The sequence below is a fragment of the Crotalus tigris genome, unplaced genomic scaffold (assembly GCF_016545835.1).
Source record: "Crotalus tigris isolate CLP2741 ecotype Arizona unplaced genomic scaffold, ASM1654583v1 scf7180000018030.5226217, whole genome shotgun sequence".
Taxonomy (NCBI): domain Eukaryota; kingdom Metazoa; phylum Chordata; class Lepidosauria; order Squamata; family Viperidae; genus Crotalus; species Crotalus tigris.
Genome location: NW_024096786.1, coordinates 4,323,013 through 4,345,179, shown reverse-complemented (window position 1 = coordinate 4,345,179; position 22,167 = coordinate 4,323,013). Strand labels below are relative to the sequence as shown.

At 36.7% G+C, this 22,167-nt stretch overlaps 1 protein-coding gene across 2 annotated transcripts in view; it reads right to left on the bottom strand.

The window, feature by feature from the left end:
• Nucleotides 1-444: 444 nt before the first annotated feature.
• TAB2 (TGF-beta activated kinase 1 (MAP3K7) binding protein 2) overlaps nt 445-22,167 on the bottom strand; it is a 52,636-nt gene continuing 30,913 nt past the window's right edge. The window contains exons 2-7 of one of the 2 annotated variants that reach the window (XM_039346880.1): nt 19,125-19,315; nt 15,735-17,238; nt 5,887-6,047; nt 5,265-5,358; nt 3,582-3,662; nt 445-2,533 (exon numbers count right to left, since the gene is read on the bottom strand). In XM_039346880.1, the coding sequence (XP_039202814.1) occupies nt 2,385-2,533; nt 3,582-3,662; nt 5,265-5,358; nt 5,887-6,047; nt 15,735-17,238; nt 19,125-19,226 (2,091 nt within the window). In that variant the 5' untranslated portion in view covers nt 19,227-19,315 and the 3' untranslated portion in view covers nt 445-2,384. Of the gene's footprint in view, nt 2,534-3,581; nt 3,663-5,264; nt 5,359-5,886; nt 6,122-15,734; nt 17,239-19,124; nt 19,316-22,167 lie in introns of those variants that run through there. The other variant, XM_039346881.1, reaches the window with a different exon arrangement.

Genomic DNA, 22,167 nt, shown 5'->3' with positions numbered 1-22,167 from the left:
GCCACGCTCTCTGTCCACGCCCTGCAGCATCAACTGTGCACGATGGAGCGTGAGGGCAGAGTCTTGTCTACGCTTGCCTGGTTGCCACGTCCTTGGCTGCGCTGCTCTGCGTGGGCCACGCTCAGGGGCGACTCTCCTCAACTGTGCACGATGGGGCTGGTGAGGAGGGAGTTGCAGGGGGAAGCAAGGCTGGGGCAATGGCACGTGTGCCCAGAGAGGGCTCCGAGTGCCACCTCTGGCGGGCGTGCCATAGGTTCGCCACCACTGACCTATAGTAACATTTGAACAAGCATTAGATTTGCTTTTAGGCTATGGATTTCAAACCTAATGAAGAGCTTTCATGGTCTGAATTTGAAATCAGAATCACTGTGTATCCTAGAATTGACCAATTATTTAATATCCACAGCAAAACATGTTATTTCCTAGTTAAAAAGACACAAAACAGATGTTACAATATATTTTTTAATTTTTATAAATAACTTATCTGTTACAAAGACAGTTAACCCACCTAAATCACAAAACCATCAACTCAAGATATCCAAATTATGTTTTATTAATAAAACAGGTAAAAATTCATTTATCAATCTTCACATAGAACTGCAGATGAAGCTGAAAAACAAAGCTTCTTTTTTTTAATAACATAATGCATTCAATTCAAGGACTTTGGATTTACTCACTGATTACTTGGGATACTAATTTAATTCCCATATTTAAAAAATTACAAAGCCTTTAAAACAAAGGCATTTGTATATTTTCATAAGACAACTTGTAAAATTGCTGTTGAAGATGTCCACTGGCAAATATTTACAGTGGGTGACAGTCTACTTTGTCTCTCGCTACATTTAGGCTGCAATAGTATATCCACTTACCTTGCAGTAAGTCTCACTGAACTTAATGGCACTTAATTCTGAGCAGATACACACACAATTTTGCTGTTCATTGCTTCTTCTCACCTCATCCCAAGAGATGACATATCATTTATGTAGTATGCAAGAGAGCAAAATAAAAAAAATAAAAAATAAAACCATGATCTTGGTTTCTATTAAAAGTTTTCCTGAATAGATTTCCTTAGAAACAAGGACATGAAAAAAAGAGATGCTTGGCATGGCTTCAAGTCTGCTTGTTTTCTCTTTTCCAGGCTGTCTTTCAAATGATTCTAATTATTGCTATTCTCCACCAAATCAGGTTTAAGAACTGGCTGCCAACAATGACCATATTAATGTTTTCTGCTATTGCCGCTATTCTGTGTACTCAGTATGTCCCTCTCCCTCCCAGTCCCAGTATTTTTAATTCTGGAGAATTTTAAAGATACCCAGCAAATGAAGCAAGCCTAACAGATGCAGATATGCTGGGGGTGGGACTCAATTTCTCTTCTGCTTTTGTTTGCTGGGCAGAATATTACCAGGTGTCACCCACCGTAAAAATCAGTGTCCTGAGTGAACTAGAAGCACGAACGTTTCCTGCATTTTTAACATACTGCATCTGCAGGTCTTCACAGATTACCAGCATTTACAAGAGCAACATACAGAAGAGGCAGACAAGAGCTAGATTGTGCATTGTCATGAATGCTGTTTTAAGGCACGGCTTCTCTCAGATCAAAAACTTTTTTAACGCAAAGGGATCACAATCGTGCATAATCACTTAAAGGGAGAAAGGAAGTTAACAAAGACTATTACACTATACATTAAGAAATACAAGAAATAATAAAAGGTGAAGAAAAGTCATTTAAGGAAGATTCTAGAACTATGTACAGTAGGAAAAGCCTTGGGGGTATTTCACGGTGACTATGGTACAGACAAAGCATGCAGTTTTCTCTCCTCGTCTTCAGATGATTGTACTGATTTTTGTCTTCACAGTGTGGAACTGTTTTCCGGAAGACAAGATGAAGAGTACCTCTACATTTCTGAAGTTCTTCTATGATTCCTGGGCCCTCTGTGGCAGCAAATAGAGTTTCAATTTGTTCCTTTTTCATTTCCTCTGTGAATGTAGTGTTTTACTGAAAGCTTTACAAAAACAAAAAAAGCTATCAATCTAATTCCTTCCCCTGTCAAAATTCAGTAGTGACATCTGTGGAGAAAGGCTGTTGGGAACACCAAAGCACTGAACCTGGTGAGAGTTATTCTTATGGGCATCTGGTAATACTGTACATGTTAGGCAACTGGCAACCGAGTTCTTTCAGGAGATCACCTTCCAGCCGATGAATTTCCAGCTGCCTTCAGCACAAGACTGAGGTATTATCTCTGTGTCATGACATTTAACATTACTAATAAACCTTGTCACATGTTCAATTTTACAAAATCCTATGCATAAATGATTATTTATCCCAAGGAAATGACACAATAGTCAGAAGTTGGATTTACAGAAGATAAGTAAGCCTCCCTGGCTCAGAAATGCCTGGGCATCTCACACTGTTCACAACGATTTAAGGCTGGGTGATTTAAAAAAGTACAAGCTGTACAATTCCACTGAGCTCCCTCATCTTCTTCAGTATCTGGAACAGTCTTTGGTGTTTTAATCACGGATTTTTGATCAGCTGAGGTGGGGGGAAAAAAAACCAAAGGTCAAATATGAATAGCTGAACAAAATATCTATATGTTCCCCCTTTCCAATTATTATTTATTTAATAAACAAATTTATATAGCCACCCATCTGACCCAAGTAGACTCTATGTAAGCAACACTGGTTACATATTAAAACTTTCAAATATTATTTTCACTACTGTGATTTTAAAAGTCCAACTCATAATTCAAGAGTGAATAAATTACTACATATTCAAGGTGAGAAATATGCAAGTTCAAGAACCAGGGGAAAAAAAAAAGAGCATATAGGGCCCTTGACAAAGGATCTAGTTTGAAATGTACTGAACTTACATGAAGTAAAACAATTTGCTAGGACTTGACATATTTCCCTCTTTCTTTTCTTGGGTTTGGGTACTTGCCTCTCTTTTTTTCTAGCTTCAAAGTCATATGAAACTATGCAACATTCTATAGGATTTGTTTTTGATGGTTATTTTAAAAGAGCTAAAACAAATGCTTTACACCCCAAATCCTGAAAAAAATATGAAACAAAAGGTTCCCACTTCCCGGGGGAAAGGTGCAAAAGAAATGCTGGTGTATTCCTGGTTTGGAGAAATTTGGGGTGGGTAATGCTTTTTCAAGAGGGTTGAGTCTTCTGTTAAGATCTCTCTGTCCCTTATTTTCAGTCTACCAAGAAAGATAAAGAGAGATCAGAAAGAGAACACAGCACCATAAACACTAAAGAAACAGTATTTGGGAAAGAGTATGTGTGCATATCCCAAGATAATTTCTCAGTTCTTATGTTTAAAACTGAAGAGAAATCAAATGTCCTAGCATGTGTAAATGTATAGCTCCTGTCTTTAAAAAAATGGGATGATGCAAGAAAAAAGAACAAATAAACAAGAATAATTAGAGCAAATGAATGTGATGACTTATTATTTGAATTTTACAGACCTCCAACAGTTTTCCCAGCAACAGATTACAAATATTACAGACTAAAATAAGTTAAATGATACAGTTTGATTCCAGAGATAATTTGAAAAGAAAAATAATTACTAGCATTACCTTTGGGTTTTGGTGCCACAGGACCTAGAAATCCAATATTGTCATAAAAATTATGGATGGCACTGGGATTAAAATGTGGTCCTGAAAAAAATAAGAATACATCATATAGAGCTAGGACAGAAAAGGCAATTAAAACTGATGCAGTGGGATATTGATGAACAAGGTATCACTGGTAACATTGCATAGCTATCCTTTGTTTTAAAAGGAAGATCTGAGACCATTTAATAAGATCCACCAGCTTTGAATACTCACATATGAGCCCATTCACATTATAATATGAAGAGGATGGGAGAGAAAAATATTTACTTCAAAGGGAAAGATAATCAAGGTGAGCTTAGAAGACTTTAAGAGTTTTCACTAAAAAGTATAAAAAACTGTTCATAGATAAAATGGCCTAAATTATTATTTTTCCCCCCTCTGAGATTTTCCTATAATGTGGTAGAATCTCTAATAAAAACATCAAATTTAAAATTGAGAATTAAGAATACAGACACCACAGTTGATAACCTCATCCTGAGTACCTAGACAACACATTATCTCATTTGAATTTAAGAAAGAAATATACTGATGTTTGGTACTCTAAGCATTAAAAATTAAAATACAGTAATGCTAAGTTTCATTTGTCTGCATTCCAATTGCTAAAATGTATCAATTTCAGTTTACTTTATTGCACTTTTAATACATCCAAAAGAGGAATTCTTTGGGTGATAAGCGGACTGGAAAAATGCAAATATTTGACCCATTTTCTCCAGGAATATGTCTATAATTATGAAATAAAGAAATTACGAAGTGTATCCAATTCGTATCCTGTATATTATTCTGAAATAATAAAAACACCAATTTAATTTTGATTCTGACACAATTCTGAATTTACACTCTGATTTTTAGTAGGAACTTTTTTAAAGAACATATATCCTCTTTCTCCTCCATCCCAAATTCTAAGGGTGCATCCAAATGAAGGCTATGCTAAGTCCCAGCATTGCATCTAAATGCAAGTACTGAATTGCATCTCTGTGCATAATAGAATATGGCCACATGTTTACTAACTACTTTTTATTATGTTTTGCTAAGTTGTTTTTCTCCTTACTTAAATAAATATAATTTTAAATTTTTACCCCCCTCCCAAAAGAACCCAAACCAGAGGAAATAAAAGATAATTTGTAATTACACAGCTAAGAATTTTCTTTTTGTTATAAAGCACTGTTAATTATATCAAATTGAATCCTTTTACCACAGAAGCGCTTTAGTGCTTTCTACAGGGGAGTATAGTATAGCAGTGACCCCCAATTTTTTGGGCACCAGGGACCAGTTCCATGGAGAGAGGTTTTTCCTTGGACCGGAAGGGATGTGATTTCATGTGCTACCTGCATCCCGCGGATGGGGCTTCACTTATTTGCGCAGCTTGGTTTATGATATCCACAGACTGGTGCTAGTCCACGGACCGGGGGTGGGGACCTCTTTTAAAGTATTGCTCTAAGGAAGCCACTCATTAAAGCAGCAGCATCTTTTTCTTCAGTAGAAGCCTGAAGAAAATTGGCTGCTTTGGTAGAATAAAGCTTTGTTCTCTTGAAGGCCAACACACTTCTGAATAATTTTTAAAGCGTGCACAGCCACTCTATTCTGCAGTTCTCAAACCTTACATACTAAAAGATAAAAAGATTGTTCATATTTCTAATACAATACCTCTTGCTTGAAAAAGATCAATTTCTTTGGTTAGGCAATCTATGTCTATTTGAAGCTGTCTGTTACAACTTCTTAACTGTTGCATTTCTTCAAGCTGAAAAACACAGAATTATTAGTTTCATGGCTATGATAACAAGACATGGTTATTAGTTGATGATGGTATCATTAGAATTATATAATCATTTTAATATTTTTAAGCCGTTCAGGCAACCTCTTGGGTATGCTGAAAACCAGTTAAATATCTGGAAATCAAATTAATGACTACCTAGATCACATAATCATAACTTTAAATACTGAAATAATTTTTAGCTTTTAATAAATGAAAGCTCCAGAAAAATATAAAGCTAATTAAAGACATATTACCTAGGAATAATTATATTAAGAACAGGCTTGATTATAACAGAGATATGACAGTAAGCACAAATGACTGAAAAAGTGCTCCATATGAATGACTTCTTAATTTTTCTGAATATATTTTCTGAATATCACTATACTTCTCAATTTGTACTTGCTCATCACATATCCTGCAGATTTTATACCTAAAAACTGCTTTTTTGATTTGATTTATATTAATTTTATGGTAATACTGGATTGTTCTGTATCTCCAGAAATGATGACTTACTGAAGGAATTTGGGAAGCAGAATTTGATCTTTTCAGCCGCCTTCGTGTTAGATTATTCTCCATTTCATTGACTTCTGATTTTAGTTTATCCAGCTTTTTCTTTTGAATCTCAAGTTCTCGTTGAAGCCGTTCCATCCTAGCCTTCTGATGTACTAGTAAAGCTGAAGAACATTAAGATACCATCTTAACCAATTTAATGTTCTCTTCACAGCATTTGTTTTAACCCAGTGCAGTCCTAGGACAAACAATTATATGAGAATTTCCCAGTTTGTCCAATATGAAACATAGGGACACATAATGACTTATAAAAACCATAAAAAACAAGTTTATAACAATCTAATCAATATGGTAATTTCAAAATTGCATTATGAAATTGATCAATATGTGAAATTTAAATTTTCCTTGCTTTTGCTTCCTAACTTTCTAATCTATAAAGAACAAACTTCCATATAGCCCTAGTCTGTTTCTGATAAACAATCACCTAATTATAGCCACTCCCTTTTCTATTTTCTTTATTTACTTATTAATTTACATGCCATTTCAATTATTATCAACCTCAAGTGGTTTACATCTATTTTCCCAATTAAGAATTATACATAAATATTGATAAATCAGCAATCTGAAACATAATTCTAAACTAAAAAAATTCCATTGAAAATAAACATCATACTACAAAAGGAATAATTCATAGCACATCTTTTTTTTGGGGGGGGGGGAGGATTCCAAAAACCTCCTAAAACCCAACAGGATTGGAGTAATACAAGTGATTCTCAGCTGTTCCAAAGTAGAGAGACAGTGATTGAGAAGATCTATGGGGACACTGATGATGAAATTCTTTAAAAGAAATGGCTTGAAGTGTGAGCCTTCTGCTATTCTTTTTATGCAGACAAAAACAGTTGTGAGAAGATGATCCTGGAGATAACCACGTTATGCTAGGAAGGTTCTTCATTGCTTGCCTCTTCTAAACAATCCGTAACTTCTACTCACCATTTCAGTTTTCCATTGCCCCTTACAAATCCTAACTGATTAATCTTCCCAATTAGATTCTCTGCCAGCAGGAACCAACTAGAACCTTACCTTAGTTCCAAACATTTGTGATAAATTCCTACGTTTTCTCAAAGTAAATTATGACCGTCATGCAAACAAAACAAAACCAAAACAAAACCCTAACTCTGTATCTCAAACTCTTTCATATTATCGTAGTAGTAAGAAAGGTGGTCAGAGCCACAAATGGGGATAGTGCTAGTGAATCACTCAAAGCTTGTTTTACCTCATTACATATAAAAATATTTCTGTGAATTTTTTATGAAATATTATAGTCCTCTTTATAAGAAAAAGAGACATCAAACAAAGCAATTTCTTAAATCTATGTTTAATTATTTTCAAATAATTGCTTCAGTGTAATCTGCTTTTAGCTTAAAGCTCAATGTTTTAACAAAGCATGTAAAGCTTTGTGAATTACATCTTAATTAAAAGCATTATGAGGTCTCTTGAAAATTGACCAAAAACTGGATTAGCCGAAATGCTGAATTAGCACTGATTCATGTATGTAAATGCAATTGAATGAATTTTAAGCAATCCATTGGATTATTAACTAATTAGATAACCCTTCTTCTTAGGGAAATCTAGATAAGCTGATAATCAACACAAGAGTCCCTGGGTACAATTAGAAAGACAATTTTAGAGACAAATACAAAGCCGTTGTGATCCTACTGAAAGACTTTAATGTTACAGTGGGGACTTCTTTGCATGATTATGCCTACGTGGGCATCACATCTTTCAAAAAAGCACTGGTTCGACCCTTCCTTAAAAACCATCACTTGATCCCACCTGCCTGGACAAAAGGATATTACTAATGTTGAAGTGAGACAAACTAAAAGGCTCAAATGGTCTAAGGTGTGCACAAAGGCAATTACAAGCTTTATGAAACTCTGAGAAGGCCCAGTCCTGAGTGAAAATAGTTGTTATATCTACTTAACACTCAAATGGAATATTTACCAGTATCTCAATCTATACTACACATCAAAAAACTTTCTCATAGAAGAATTGCCAGCTAGGAACTGTCAGCCCATAAAATCTAATTGGTTCAACCTTGATTGTTCTTGCTCATGAAAGACCTAAAAGCAGTTTTGTATTTGGTTGGAAAAAAACCCCACACCAAACCATCATGCCCAGATTTAAAGCTTAGATACAATTACAAAAAATAGTCACCAAGAAGGGTCAATAGTTGATCTGAGCTACAAAAGTCAGTCAAAGAGTCCAACTGAATCATATTTGTATGAGGGAGATTGGCGGTTCTTAAATATGATAAATAAATAAAAAATAATTTGGAATATTCTACCTAATATACTGAAGAAGCATAAGCTCCTATTTGATATCTCCGTCTCAACTATACTTTGGGAGAATTTTTACACTAACTTATTTGTCAACTCTAAATAGGATCATCCAGAAACGATGACTACCGAATCTCTGATCCTTGACAACATCCTTCATTGGCCACCAGTGACAATGACAGAAATTAAGCACATTATTCAGGCACTGAATCCCAATAAGTCACCCGGTGAAGACTTCTTAAGTCACAGAACTTTTTAGGACACACACTGACTGGTGGGCTCCACTACTAGTAGGCTGATTACATACAGACAATACTGGCCAAATCCCAGCAGGTTGAGAACTTTTCATTACAGTTCCCATACACAAAAAGAAAACAAAGAACACACACACACACACACACACACACACACACACACACACACACACAATTACAGACTCATATGCCTTACTGATATAACAACGAAGATGTATGCAAAACATCTCTTGAAGAAAGCAGAGGATTGGCAATTGATAAGAATATATTAGCAGAAAAATAGTCTACGTTCAGACTTGGTACTCGACAATAGATCATTGATTTATTCTATACTATATTATTACCAAATGCACAACAGATGGCAAATATGTTTACATCTTTCATAGATCTCAGTGTGCCATTAGATTCCATAAATAGAGACATCTTATGGAAGAAGGCTGTCAAGCTAAATATGGAACCCAGATTTCTATACTTGGTAAAGGCCCTCTATACAAATATATACTTGAAAGTCCATACTGGAGTAGATGGCTCTCTCACCCACAGTATTCACTTATAAAAGTATTAGACAAGAATGCACTTTAGCCCCAAACTTTATGTTAACAACATCCCATAATTTCTCCATTCTACAGATGTTCACATGCCAAAGATCCTGAACAGATACATCAATATTCTTTTGTATGCAGATGACATGATTCTGATGGCATCCTTCCAAGCAGGCCTGAGAAAATTGATGGGGAAATTTGGTTCCTAGTGCACTTCTAATTTTTTTAATATTAATAAATCCAAAGTGATGGTTTTTGGAAAAAGGTGACTCAAACACAATTGAAATTTGGAAGAAGAACCTATAAAACAAATAGACTCCTTCTCACACTTAGGAGTAGTTTTTATACCTTGAGCCACCCACTTCAAACAAATCTTTATAAAGCAACAACAATATCAAAAATACTAAATAGCTTGGTTACAACCATCAAAGCTCTCTGCTCTTCATTTTAAAGGTCCACAAGATAAAAATTGTACCAATTCTAATATGTATTGGTGCAGATCTGTGGGCCTATCAAGTGCATCTATACTTGAACAAAATGAAGCAACTTTTAAAGTATGATTTTAGGGACCAACAAGAATATACTTGTTTTAGCAGTTAAGAGCTGAAACAGATACCCAGATAATTTGTAGTCTACAGTAATTAAAGTCTTTAATTATTAGCTGACACAATTCTTTCAATGGAGCCCAACAACTATCAAAAATATACCAGAACCGATGGTTGTCCAAATTTGTCCAAATCATCTCATATTACAGCTTCTCAACACGTTATCTGCCTTCAGTCAGACATAAGTCAAGACAATAGACAAAGAGCTTTGTATATTAGGACCCTGATTTTGAGTCACTTGCAAACAACAGGTTGTTGCAATGATTTGCCAAAAAATAAAATGGCCTTCCAAACAGAAAAATATGTGACAATGGATTTCATCCAATATCATATATACAGATGATTCCACCAAGTGACATATTTTGAGAACATGTATTTGAGGACTATAAGAAATAGAATACATTCAATGTCCTATTGCAGAGGTGGCGAACCTATGGCACACGTGCCAGAGGTGGCACTCAGAGCCCTCTCTGTTGGCACACGTGCCACCGCCGCCAGCAGCAGGTCCATGCTGCTGCCACCGCCCAAAGCAGGAGCCCCACCCAGCACAAAGGAGGCGAAGCGACCAACTAGCAAGCTCAAGTAAAGGTGATAGAACAGAAGTCACCAACCATTGTCGATTGGTGGACTGGAAGAAAAGGGAGGGGGAAGCATTTTACATGCGTGCATGTGCGTACGGGGCCGCGAGCACACACGTGCTGCAAATGGGGCAGGGCTAGTGCCTGCGTGATACTAGCCCTGTCCTGTTCTTGCATGTTGCAGCCTTGTATATACACCCTGTGGTGCAGCAGTGGCATTTTTGCGTCTTGCAGCACAGTGGCCCATTTTTGCGGCCCTGGTTTTTGCATGCCAGAGGGGCTCTCAGAGGTGTCTCCCTGCCCCCCCCCAACGGCACCACAATGCTGATGTGGCCCTGGCACTTTGCGATGCGTTTTGGGTTGTGGTTTGGGCGGTTTCTAAAAGGTTCGCCATCACTGTCCTATTGAATTATCATTTATATGCCTCAGACAGTAGGATTCTAACAAAAGATTATCTTATTTCTTTCAGGGGAGGGAGGGAGAAGAGAGAGAGATTGAGATTAAAACTATTAAGCTTATCATCAGGGCTGTCCAACAAAGAACACATTTTATAAAACACACTGGGTTTGCATGCAAAGATGATGAATTCACCTAAAGACACACTGTTTTGAACTTTAATATTTATTTTATTATACATCTCTGCATTGTATTTTACCTTATTCTTTTAAATTTATTTTATATCACTTTAATCCAGTTTATTTCACTTCACTGAGTCTCCCTTTACCTTATTTTATTGTATCTTACTGTGGCTGATGGGTGGCTTTAATATGGTCAATTGCCTGATTAACTCTATCTAATTAGAAAATAAATGGCATTTTTAACTTACCGTATATGCCAGCATATAAGGCGACTTCCGCAAGCGTTAAAATCGGCGCCAAAGATGGGGGTCGTCTTATACGCCGGGTCGCCTTGTACGCCGGCATATACGGTATATTAAATCACAATAATCTTTGATAGATGATATTCATGGTTTGGGCCTGTATATTTGATATGTGTTTTCATTTCATTTCAGAAAAAACTTGTTTTTATCATCCATTGACAATGGCAGAAATATTCAATAGATGTATCATGTTGTCTAAGATTTCTAATTATGTTACATGAACTTGGTAAGAATTTGTTAACAACAGAATAAAAGAATTAGTATTGGCAAGCATACAAACCTCTCTTAAGAGAATTTGCATTATATATCTATAACACTCTGGTAATCAAAGTCAATATGGAAATTATTTATTGAAAGCCATTGCTCAGAAATTTTTCAATTAGCCAGTATTTATGACAGCTGCACTGTTTCTGGGTCATATGATCATCTTTTGCATCCTTCTGATAAGCAAAGTCAATGAGGAAACCAGATTCACTTAACAATTGTGTTGCTAACTTAACAACTACAGTGATTCATGTAACAACTGTAGCAAGAATGGTCATAAAATGGGGCAAAATTCACTTAACAACTGTCTTGCTTAGCAATGGAAATTTTGGGTTCAACTGTGGTCATATGTCCAGAACTACCTATAACTGTGATGTAGAATATGGACATCCATGAAATATTTTTTTATTACTAGACATAGGGGAGAATAAAAATTAATATCCCTTGGCCCATAATGTACTAAAAAAACTTGCTTGCAAAATATCTCAAATAATTTAGAAAAAAACACTCAAATTCATATAAACTGTAGTTCAGATAACAAATGGATATCTAATTTTCAACTCAAAGCATCAGTTTCTTTTTAACAATGTGAAACTGAATCTATCTGAAGTTGTATTCTAAGCACTGAAGGATGCAGGTATTTGCTTGCTTTCATGTTTGCCCATTTACTCTTGCAAAATATCTCAAATAATTTAGAAAAAAACACTCAAATTCATATAAACTGTAGTTCAGATAACAAATGGATATCCAATTTTCAACTCAAAGCATCAGTTTCTTTTTAACAATGTGAAACTGAATCTATCTGAAGCTGTATTCTAAGCACTGAAGGATGCAGGTATTTGCTTGCTTTCATGTTTGCCCATTTACTACTCTGTGCTATTGATAAAATCTCTAACACATTATTTTACACTGCTACAATTTGGTAATTTAATATATTCCCACTGAACTGAAATACAGTAAAGAACCATAAAAAGATTGTAACATCGTGATCCCCAAAAGAAAATACAATGTATGTGTCAATATCCTCATAGTCCCACAAATTCGAGACAGTGAAAATAACTGATATAACTGAAAATTCCTGGCCATTTGAGATGCTTAAACTTTTGGTTAAAATTTTGGGCATGCTAACTTTGAGGGAGGGACCTTTCTAAAAAATGAGCAATGGCTATAGGCATCTACCTTGGAAGATCCCTAGCAAAAGCATAATACAGATAGTCCTCAGTTAACAAAAGTAACTCAGACCTGAATTTCCATCCCTAAGTAATGTGGTAGTAAAGCATGACATGATATGACTGTGCCGCTTAGTGATGGCAGTCTTGCGACATTGTTAAGCATAATATCGTGTGGTCACCATTTTGACCTCTTTTTAGTTTCCTGACTTTGTCACAAGCTAGCAAAGGGTGATGACATGATGCAGTAACATTGTAGTTGTGAGTTGGTCGCCAAGCACCTGAATCACTATCACACGACTGCAGAGACGTTGCATCAGCCAGAACTTTGAGGAGCAGTTGTAAGTACCACTCATTTAGCGCCATCAAAGGGTCACAGAACAAGTGGTTCAATGTAGACCATAAAAGCTGCAGACACATATCTCTACTACAGTGAAAACCCTAGATGTACAGTAATTGTGATGATCTTAGCAGTATTTCAGAATCAGACTTTCTAACACAAAATGTGCAAAATGCTTTGACCTCAGTTAAGTTTATTTCCTGAAAACCTATTCAAGGCTCAAAGCAGAACAAATGCATGTCAAGAGGTATTGTTCTCAGTATTCCAAACATTTCGATTGGGCTGCTGTTTTACAGTTTATGATAGAGTTAAAAGTGTACGTATAATTTTTCTTCCAATCAGCAGCACATTTAGGATGGATAAGGTAACATGGAATCAGAGAATTCCTAAGAAAGCAGCAGTTAAGCACATGACCTGATAGAAGATTGGTATAAGTGCATGAACTATTGTATCGCATAGACAAGGGCTGATAAAGCAAGTTGTGTAAACTCAACAAGTAAAATGTTGATTTGCATGTGTATATATTGTCTCCATACTTGCATCATTAAAGTTAAACTTCTGAGATTAAAGTATTGGACTGCATGTGTGTGGGGATGAGTGTATGTGCATGTTCTTGTCGCTTACTGCAATAGTAATGTTATTCACGCAGTCAAGAAACTTCCCCAAATCTTTCTTTCCTCTACTTTTCATAGTCAGCAACCTGCAAGCAAAAACATCAGCAAAAAGCAGCAATTTGCTTTTTACTGGATTTGATCCCTGACAGCCAATCTACCAAAAGAATAAATAAACAAAGTTACAATCTTGCTGACTAGATGAAGTGAAATGCCTACATAAAGATTAGCCAAGGGGATGGTCTCTTTTTCTTAATTGAATATACCAAGGAACTTTGTAAGAGTGAAAGGAATTACAATGACCTCCAGGCTGCCTGGCTTGTTCATCTTAATCTAGATGCCTATTTATTTTCAGGCTGCGAGTAATAAATGTAAAAAAAAAAAAAGATTATTACGTGAAAGAAGGCAAACCTGCAAAAGATTATTAATTTATTATATCCCACTCCTCTTCCAGAAACTCAAACTGGCATATATAACACTAACTCCTTCAATTTTTCTGGCAACAAAAAACTTTGTTAGAGACAGAGTGACTAGCCCAAAATCACTCAATGAATCTCCACGACTTATTGTGGGCTTGAATCTGGGTCTAACAACTCAATCATTACACCATCCTGATTCTCAGTTAAACAGATCAGTTCTTCTATCCTGTTATGTGGTGGATTATGATCTCAAGAACAGAAAAGATGAGGTAAATGGGGATATGTTTCTGATGGATTATAATCTACACTAATTTTTCACCTTTACTTTTATTTGATATTCTCAAAAACTGTTTTGAAGATAATCATCTTGACCAATTATCTTGCAAATTATTGTTCAGCACTTACCAAAGTATCAAAATCAATAAACAATAATGTGATAAATTATTACTCTGTAAATTAAATAACTGATATAACTGAAATTTTCTGGCCATTTCAGATGCTTAAACTTTTGGTTAAAATTTGGGCCATGCAAACTTTGAAGAGGGACCTTTCTAAAAAATGAGCAATGGCTACAGGAATCTGCCTTGGAAGGTCCCTAGCCAAAGCATAATATAGGTAGTCCTCAGTTAACAAAGGTAACTCAGACCTGAATTTCCATCCCTAAGTAATGTGGTAGTAAAGCACAACATGATATGACTGTGCCACTTAGTGACGGCAGTCCCACAATATCAGCCAGACCTTTGAGGAGCAGTTGTAAGTACCACTCATTTAGCGCCATCAAAGGGTCACTGAACAAGTGTTTATTAAATGAGGATACCTGTACAGTATTTTCATGCAGAGATCTGCAGAACTGCTTCACACATTGATGTTTGGCATTCAATATGAAAAAAAGATGAAAAATACACAAAAATAAGAAGAAAAAAGAAAATGGAGGGGTAGCATCAAACAAAAATGCTGCAAATCAATTCAAGCACAGGGACTTAAAAACTTTAAGACTAATATGTAGGTTATATTTTTCATTTTGTTTTATTCATAAAGAGAGTCACAATTGGAAAATTTAGATTAAGTAAACAAATAAATATCAAATTTATTAGGATATAGTTGTGTCCTAATATCTCTGTATGTGTGTGTGTGTGTGTGTGTGTGTGTGTGTGTGTGTGTGTGTGTGTGTGTGATAATCAATACTGTAAATCAAAATCTTCACATATAGTATGGTGGATAAATCAATTTCATAATCTTTATCCAGTCTGACTGGATTTAATTGGCAATAAATCAGTGGTTCTCAACGTTTGTGTGACGGCGACCCCCGTCACACAAACGTTCTGCGCATGCGCGGCGCCCCCCCATGCGCGGCATGCATGTGCGGCACCGCCCCGAGGGGAGAAAATGGCGGATCGCCTTCTTTGGCGACCCCCGAAAAACGGTCGATCGACCCCAAATGGGGTCGCGACCCATAGGTGGAGAACCGCTGCAATAAATGTTCTATAAAAATAGAATAGGAATAGAAATAATGAAAAAATGCAATTTATCTTTTCTAGAAATTATGAACAGGCTCTCCAACTGTATTTCCTCTATTATCTCTTTTACCAACCAACCTCTGAATTATTTATAGGTTTTTCTCTCAGGATTTTAACAAAACCATTTCTAGTTCTAGAGTATTAAGGGTTATAATTTCTATAATTATATTTCTTGATTCTTTCATACTATACCTGTACTGGCAATATACATCTGTGTCAATGTACTGGGGTTTTTTTCTAAATCTTTTTGTTATAAAGACTTAAAATAAATGAATAAGTACATAATTGACTAAAGCAGCAAGACAGAAATCGCAATAATTCACACGAAAATATTACCTTGTGTATAGGCTGCGTCATCAGACCCCATGCTCAGTTTTCGTGCTTCACTAATCCTATCGACATGTGCTAAAACAGGGTCATTAAGGTGTTGGATACTTTCTGTTTCTGCAAAGTGTTCAGGAAGGTTTAGAAGGTTTGTAGGTTCAAAGGTTGGGGACACCACTCCCGGTGAAACTGCAGGGGGTTTATTTGGAGAAACAGTAATTTTAAAAGTGTACTTTGTATTAGGCTGGGTAACCACTACGCGAGGAGAAGTGGCAGAAACATTGTTTCCAATTGTTCTGCTTTTGGGAGGGTGGTGGTGAATAAAGGCAGGTCCCATGCTAACTTGACCAGACATATTCCTAGACGTGGCCGTCACTCCTGGATTTGTTGATATGAAGAGTGTGGGCTGATTCCGTACAAGTTGTTCATCACCTGAAGAAGCATTGGCGGAAATGTACACCTTTGGCTGACTTCGTGTAATTATTTCATCAGTATTTGGTGGACTGGCAGCTATGTAAACAGTGGGTTGACTTCTACTTAAAGTCTGGCTGTTGCTGGAAGAGGAATTTGTGGATGAGCGGGGACCTGTAGGACGAAGTTTTGATGAATTATTTCTTTGTGGTGGTTCAAGTTTTATTTCAATTTGGTTTTTACGAGGTCCTGTTGATATATTTTGTATATTATATTGGCTCTGGGTTGAAGAAGACTGTGAGCCACCAGATGAATGAACTGTAGGTGCTTGAGGAGTTGTAGGAGAACTTATAGGCATATACACATGAGAGGTCTGATGGCCTTGCTGGTTTGACTGAGTTGACTGTTGTGATGAGGTATGTGTCAAGGAACTGGTTGTGGGCAAAGTTGTCCAGGGATTTGAATGGGAAGGCTGGTAGTTTTGTTGAGAATGCATAGGACTGAACTGAGACATCCAGGCGGGATTTTGCTGATTCTGGCGAGTTGTACCACTTGAATTTGTGATATAAGGTCTAATGTAGATAGAATTGCCTTGTGGACTGTTTATTGGAGGTACACCATGTATGTGCAAAGAAGTTGGGGTATTCCGACCAGGCTGAATATTTGGAGCTAAAGTTACCATAATGGGGTTAAATCTAGGTATTTGTTGAGCCAAACCAGAAGATCCTTTACTGCCCAAGTGAAATCCAAAATGTTGTCCTGAATTGGAAGTACTAGGAGTATTAGATATGCCAAAGAATCCCTGTGGAACTTGGACTGGAGCAGTCTGTGGTTCTGGATGACACAATTCGCTATTGGATAAGCTGGTCTGAAGGTGTCCATCACTAATACTATGAGTTAAAGTCCTACTTCCATTCATTCTACTTCCTTCTCTTCCATGGAGATTCACATTCTGTGATTGCAAATCCAAATTAAGGGATGTCATGTGATTTCGCAGACTGGAAATGCCAGAATCATCTGAAAAACCAATGTCTCCTTCACCGTAGAGATATTTTGTGCTCTCCTTAGAGAGAACTGCACAACAGGCATCCAAGTTATTATTATTCTGTAACAAATTTAAAAACAGGCATCAGTAGAAGTCCTATAGTTTTGTCATGGTTATTTAAGAACTTAACAAAATGCAAGCTTTCTGACATAAATCTATTTGAAAACAGGCAAAAGAGGGATAAAAAGCTTAGAAGAGAAACAATAAAATAGTATGCATCTGGGTTACAGCTAAAGAAAGATTGGTTAAAATACTATGGCTTCAAATATTGTAGCCTTCTTTCTTTCCTGTATATGTGGGGGTGTATGCGTGTGTTAAATACCCTGCAGTTGTCTTTAAACATGTAGAAGTGGTTTGCTTTTGTCTTCTTCCTAAATCTGAGAATGACTGACTCAAAGTCACTCAACTGGCTTCATGCCTAAAGTATGACTATAATTCATGATCTCCTGGTTTGTGCATGGTGCCTTAACCACTATACTAAACTGCAGTTTAGGGAGAAGACTATAGTAAGTGGATGAATATAACGAAGTATATTTCTATTGCACCTAATTATCTTTGCCAACCTTCTCATAAAACCTTACTGCTTTGGGTTTGGGTTAAATGCATGCTTATTTTGAGTTTAATCTCAATTTCATTTCATTTTTATTTTAATTTCATAGAAAATATTTTTATCCAGTACCACACTACTTTTGGTGATAGAAGTAAAAACGCAAGGCACTGAGAAATTAGCAGCACTACCTGGAAGGTCTTGAGTGTACAGGGTATTTGTGTATATGTCCACAAAGATTTAAAGTTGATTTAAGTTAAAACCCCATAATTTGAGGGAAAATTTGAATGTGTTAATTTTTAAATATAGAATGACCCAGTAATAAAAATACAAAAAAGACATAAAACCCCTAAATAGTATTTTAATTAGAAAATTATTTTGTGTATTAATACCTACTAATAATATAGATGTCCTATTGATTAGTTCAGTATAAATAATATAAATATAAAACTGAAGAGAGTACTGGGCCACAGTACTGCTATAAGGGCTACACAAATTTGAAGATGAAAAAATAGTTTAACAATGCCACCAAATCATAACATCAACACTCCACAGCAGTGATTCTTAAACTGCAGGTAATTTGTGCCTATCCTAAGAGTAAAGGAGCAATTTGTAATTGCTTTTTTTAAGGTGAAGATCCATGGATCTCCAGTGGGATAGCCACTGCAGAGAGGCTTGTATAAAACAATACTTGGTTTTTGTTTTGTTTTGGTGTGGGTAATCATATTCTGAGACTGGGAAAAGGGGTTAATTGGATCAAACAGTGTAAGAACTATTGTTTTATCGTCTTAAAATGAACACTTACTGTGTACTACTTATCGGCATACTGGATGCTGTAATATAAAGCAGTGGTTCCCAACCTTTCCGGCTTTGCGGACCAGCAGTGGCAGCGGCAGGAGAGGGGGGAAGAGGGAATGGTTTTGCGCATGCATGCCACTTGCACAAATGGAGCTTCGCATGCTTGCCTGCCGCTTGTGTGGCCTGGTTCCCAACAGGCCGCAGATCAGTACTGGGCCGCGGACCGGGGGTTGGGGACCTCTGCTATAAGGGATACATGAACATAATTTAGCCAAGTGAGAAAAATAAATGCTATATGAGATCCTTTTTAAGAGATCTTTATGAAACATATTAAGTATATTTTTTAGATTTGATATCCAGCAATTTAAAATGAAATACAAAACAAAGCAGAATCAATAAATTAAATAAAATGCAAAGCAAGAAAAACAGAACTAAAATTATTAAAAGCATACAAAAAGAAAACAAATGATAATATTCAAACTGGGAAAGGAAAATGTATACCGAAGAAAATATACATTTAATAAGTTAGGCAAAAAAGACTTTATAACTAATTTTTAATATCACAATATTAAAATGCCTCCAAGTAGTCAATAGCACTGACCTGTAACATGCATCTGGACACAACAACTTCAGGTACCTCAGGAAATTTTTGGCGCAGGTCATTTAAAACCTGAAAATCAATTTGCTGGCTTCCTTGGGCCATTCGTATGTTGCCTGATCAGGACGTTTGTTCAATGGGCAGTTCCAGGCCTTAGTGTGAAATAAAAATCATCTCTTTTGTCCTAGCATTTTCTGTAAGCAAAACAAAAAAAAAGCTTAAGTAAATCATTTAATGCATTTGATTACAACATTCTCAATGTAAGCTTTATAATCTATAAAGAACAAAGCAAGTTGATTAGTCACAATCTCTTCAGTTAGCAACTGCCTCAGATACAGATTGTTCCCAATTACTAGGTGATGAAAACATAACTTTGCTACCAATGCCTCCATACAGAACAACAAACGCCTTCAGTTTGAACTTCAATCTAGTCAGTTGCAGGCTGCAGTTTGCAGAAGAGTTCTAATCAGAATCCAAGTCATAGAACTGAGCTTGTTAATTTAGGGTTAGCACTTTTTAGAGAAGCAGCTTAAGAAGACATACAGTAGATTGCTTAAGCCAGGGGTCCCCAACCCCCAGTCCGTGGGCCAGTACCAGGCTGTGGCATGCCAGCAACAGGGCCGTACAATTCCCTACAGGCTCTGGGCCTGCTTTCTGTCCCACTGGGTCCCACAACCTTGGGCTCTTGCCTCCCCCATCATGCCTCACTTTCCCAAAGATCAATTTTCCTAAGGAGAACCAGCCATGCCAGAAGCAGGTGCCATTCACAATCCAAGGAATATAAATGCTCACAAAATGGCACCCATTTCTGGGACAGCACCAGGCTGTCGCAGTTCTATTTCCCAAAGGCAATCTTTCAAAAAGGCAACTGGAGCAGGTTGTGTGAGGGAAAGAAGGATGGGCGACACAGATGGGTGGGAAGTGGAGCAAGGGGAGCCTCAGAGGATGGAAGAAATTCAGGGAAGTCTGGAGCAGGCTATATGTGAACTGGGGAAGTGCTGCAGTGCATGGGCCTGCACTGGGTTTCCCCTAATCTGAGGGACCCCGTACTCCGCTTACTGACTATAACAGAGAGAATAGGGATTGTGGTCATTAAGCAAGATGTCTCACTTAATGACTACCATGACTTACAGACATAATTCTGGCCTCAATTTAAGTCAAAGACTACTTTTATTAACAAATTTTATTATGTCTGTGATTAGCAAGCTTTCTATGGCTGAAAAGTAAGCTAATCCATGTTTCTCTCTCTTCATATACAAATGACTAAATACATTTCCAAACAATAGATAATAGAGCAAATATTTGTACATTATTAATTTTTGCATCTGCTCTTTAGAAGGCCAGATCCTGAAGCTGAAACTCAAATACTTTGGCCACTTAATGAGAAGGAAGGACTCACTGGAGAAGGGCCTAATGCTGGGAAAGATTGAGGGCAATAGAAGAAGGGGACGACAGAGAATGAGATGGCTGGATGGAGTCACTGAAGCAGTAGGTGTGAACTTAAATGGACTCCAGAAGATGGTAGAGGACAGGAAGACCTGGAGGAACGTTGTCCATGGGGTCGCGATGGGTCGGACACGACTTCGCAATTAACAACAACAACAATTTTTGCATGTAGGTTTGTAAAATGAATGTATAGTCCAAAGCTGCACAGTAATTTAATTATGTCATTATGGCCAGGATCTATGCAATCATGGATCACCATTTTCAACATAGACATTTTTTACTTTCACAATGTGCCTCCTTTCTAGAGTCAGCCCAACCAGACAACTAGTGCTGGTGAAAAGCAGCCAAGTGTTCATCTCCCCTAGCCACTTTCAGGAGGTTAAGCTGGGCTGAAGGTCAGAACTGGAGTTTTTCTGGAAGGCTGTGTTTTTTCTGAAACCACATATTTTATTTGGGTTTTATTTGCCTCACTTTTTATATTTATCACATTTTTACAACTTATTAGCAAGAAGCTTGTGATTGTGTCATCATACACATTTTTATCAAAAAATAGCAATATTGTGATAGGATCATGAAAGTTTGTTTTAATGTTCCTTATGCTCTGATAATATTTACTAAACATTACTATGAAGATTCTATTTAAGTTGATGTTATAGTCACAAAATATTTTAATATACCGGTAATAAATTTATTCTACATTACTACACTGTTCTTTTGTTGGAGTGCTAACCTTTATCAGAGAGACACAGTCTGATGATCAAATGAAGCTGCTTTTTCTACCCAGTATATGCTGGGTAGCAATATAAGAAAACTGTAATAATATTACATGTAATTTAAAAAGAAAATATTTGGAAGTGTTTCATAAGTTTAAAAAATCAATCAATCAATCAATATGTCTTATGTTCAATATTTGGAGAAAACAAAAAGTCATCAGGGAAATGTTATTTTAAAAAAATGTAGTTTTCTTCCACACATATATCTTTCTACTGGTCTTGATATAAATTTGTGTAAACAAGTAGGTATCAGTTATTATGACAAATAGCTGTTCAAATAAATCATCTTTAAAACATATAATCTACTGCTATTTCAAAAGACAATTTTTTCACTGACTATATATAATAAATACCATGTTTAAGAAATTCCAACATACCAATAAAATGATATAGTATAAACAGATTTTCAGTTGAACCATTCTTGAAAAGGGGCGTTGTCTTACCTGAACGCCTTTTCTCAGCAGGATGATGTAGAGTCCAAATGGATGGGTTCTATGACGGCCTTCCTGCCTGGCAGACTGGGTAAAACTTCGGCCACATCCCTTCCTTTGGGCGTGACCCCAGTTTTGACTTAGGCGAGAAACTTTGTTGGAATTAACATTGCAGCTCTTTATTATATCTTCATTATATCCCTGCCTAGACCTATCCTCTGGGTGGGCTTGGACTCTACATCATCCTGCTGAGAAAAGGCGTTCAGGTAAGACAACGCCCCTTCTCCAGCAGGATGACTGTAGAGTCCAAATGGATGGGACATACCAAAGCCCTCATGTCCCCCTGGGAGGGAATGTCTAGGCTACCGAACTCTGAGCAGATACGACCTGTTGAAG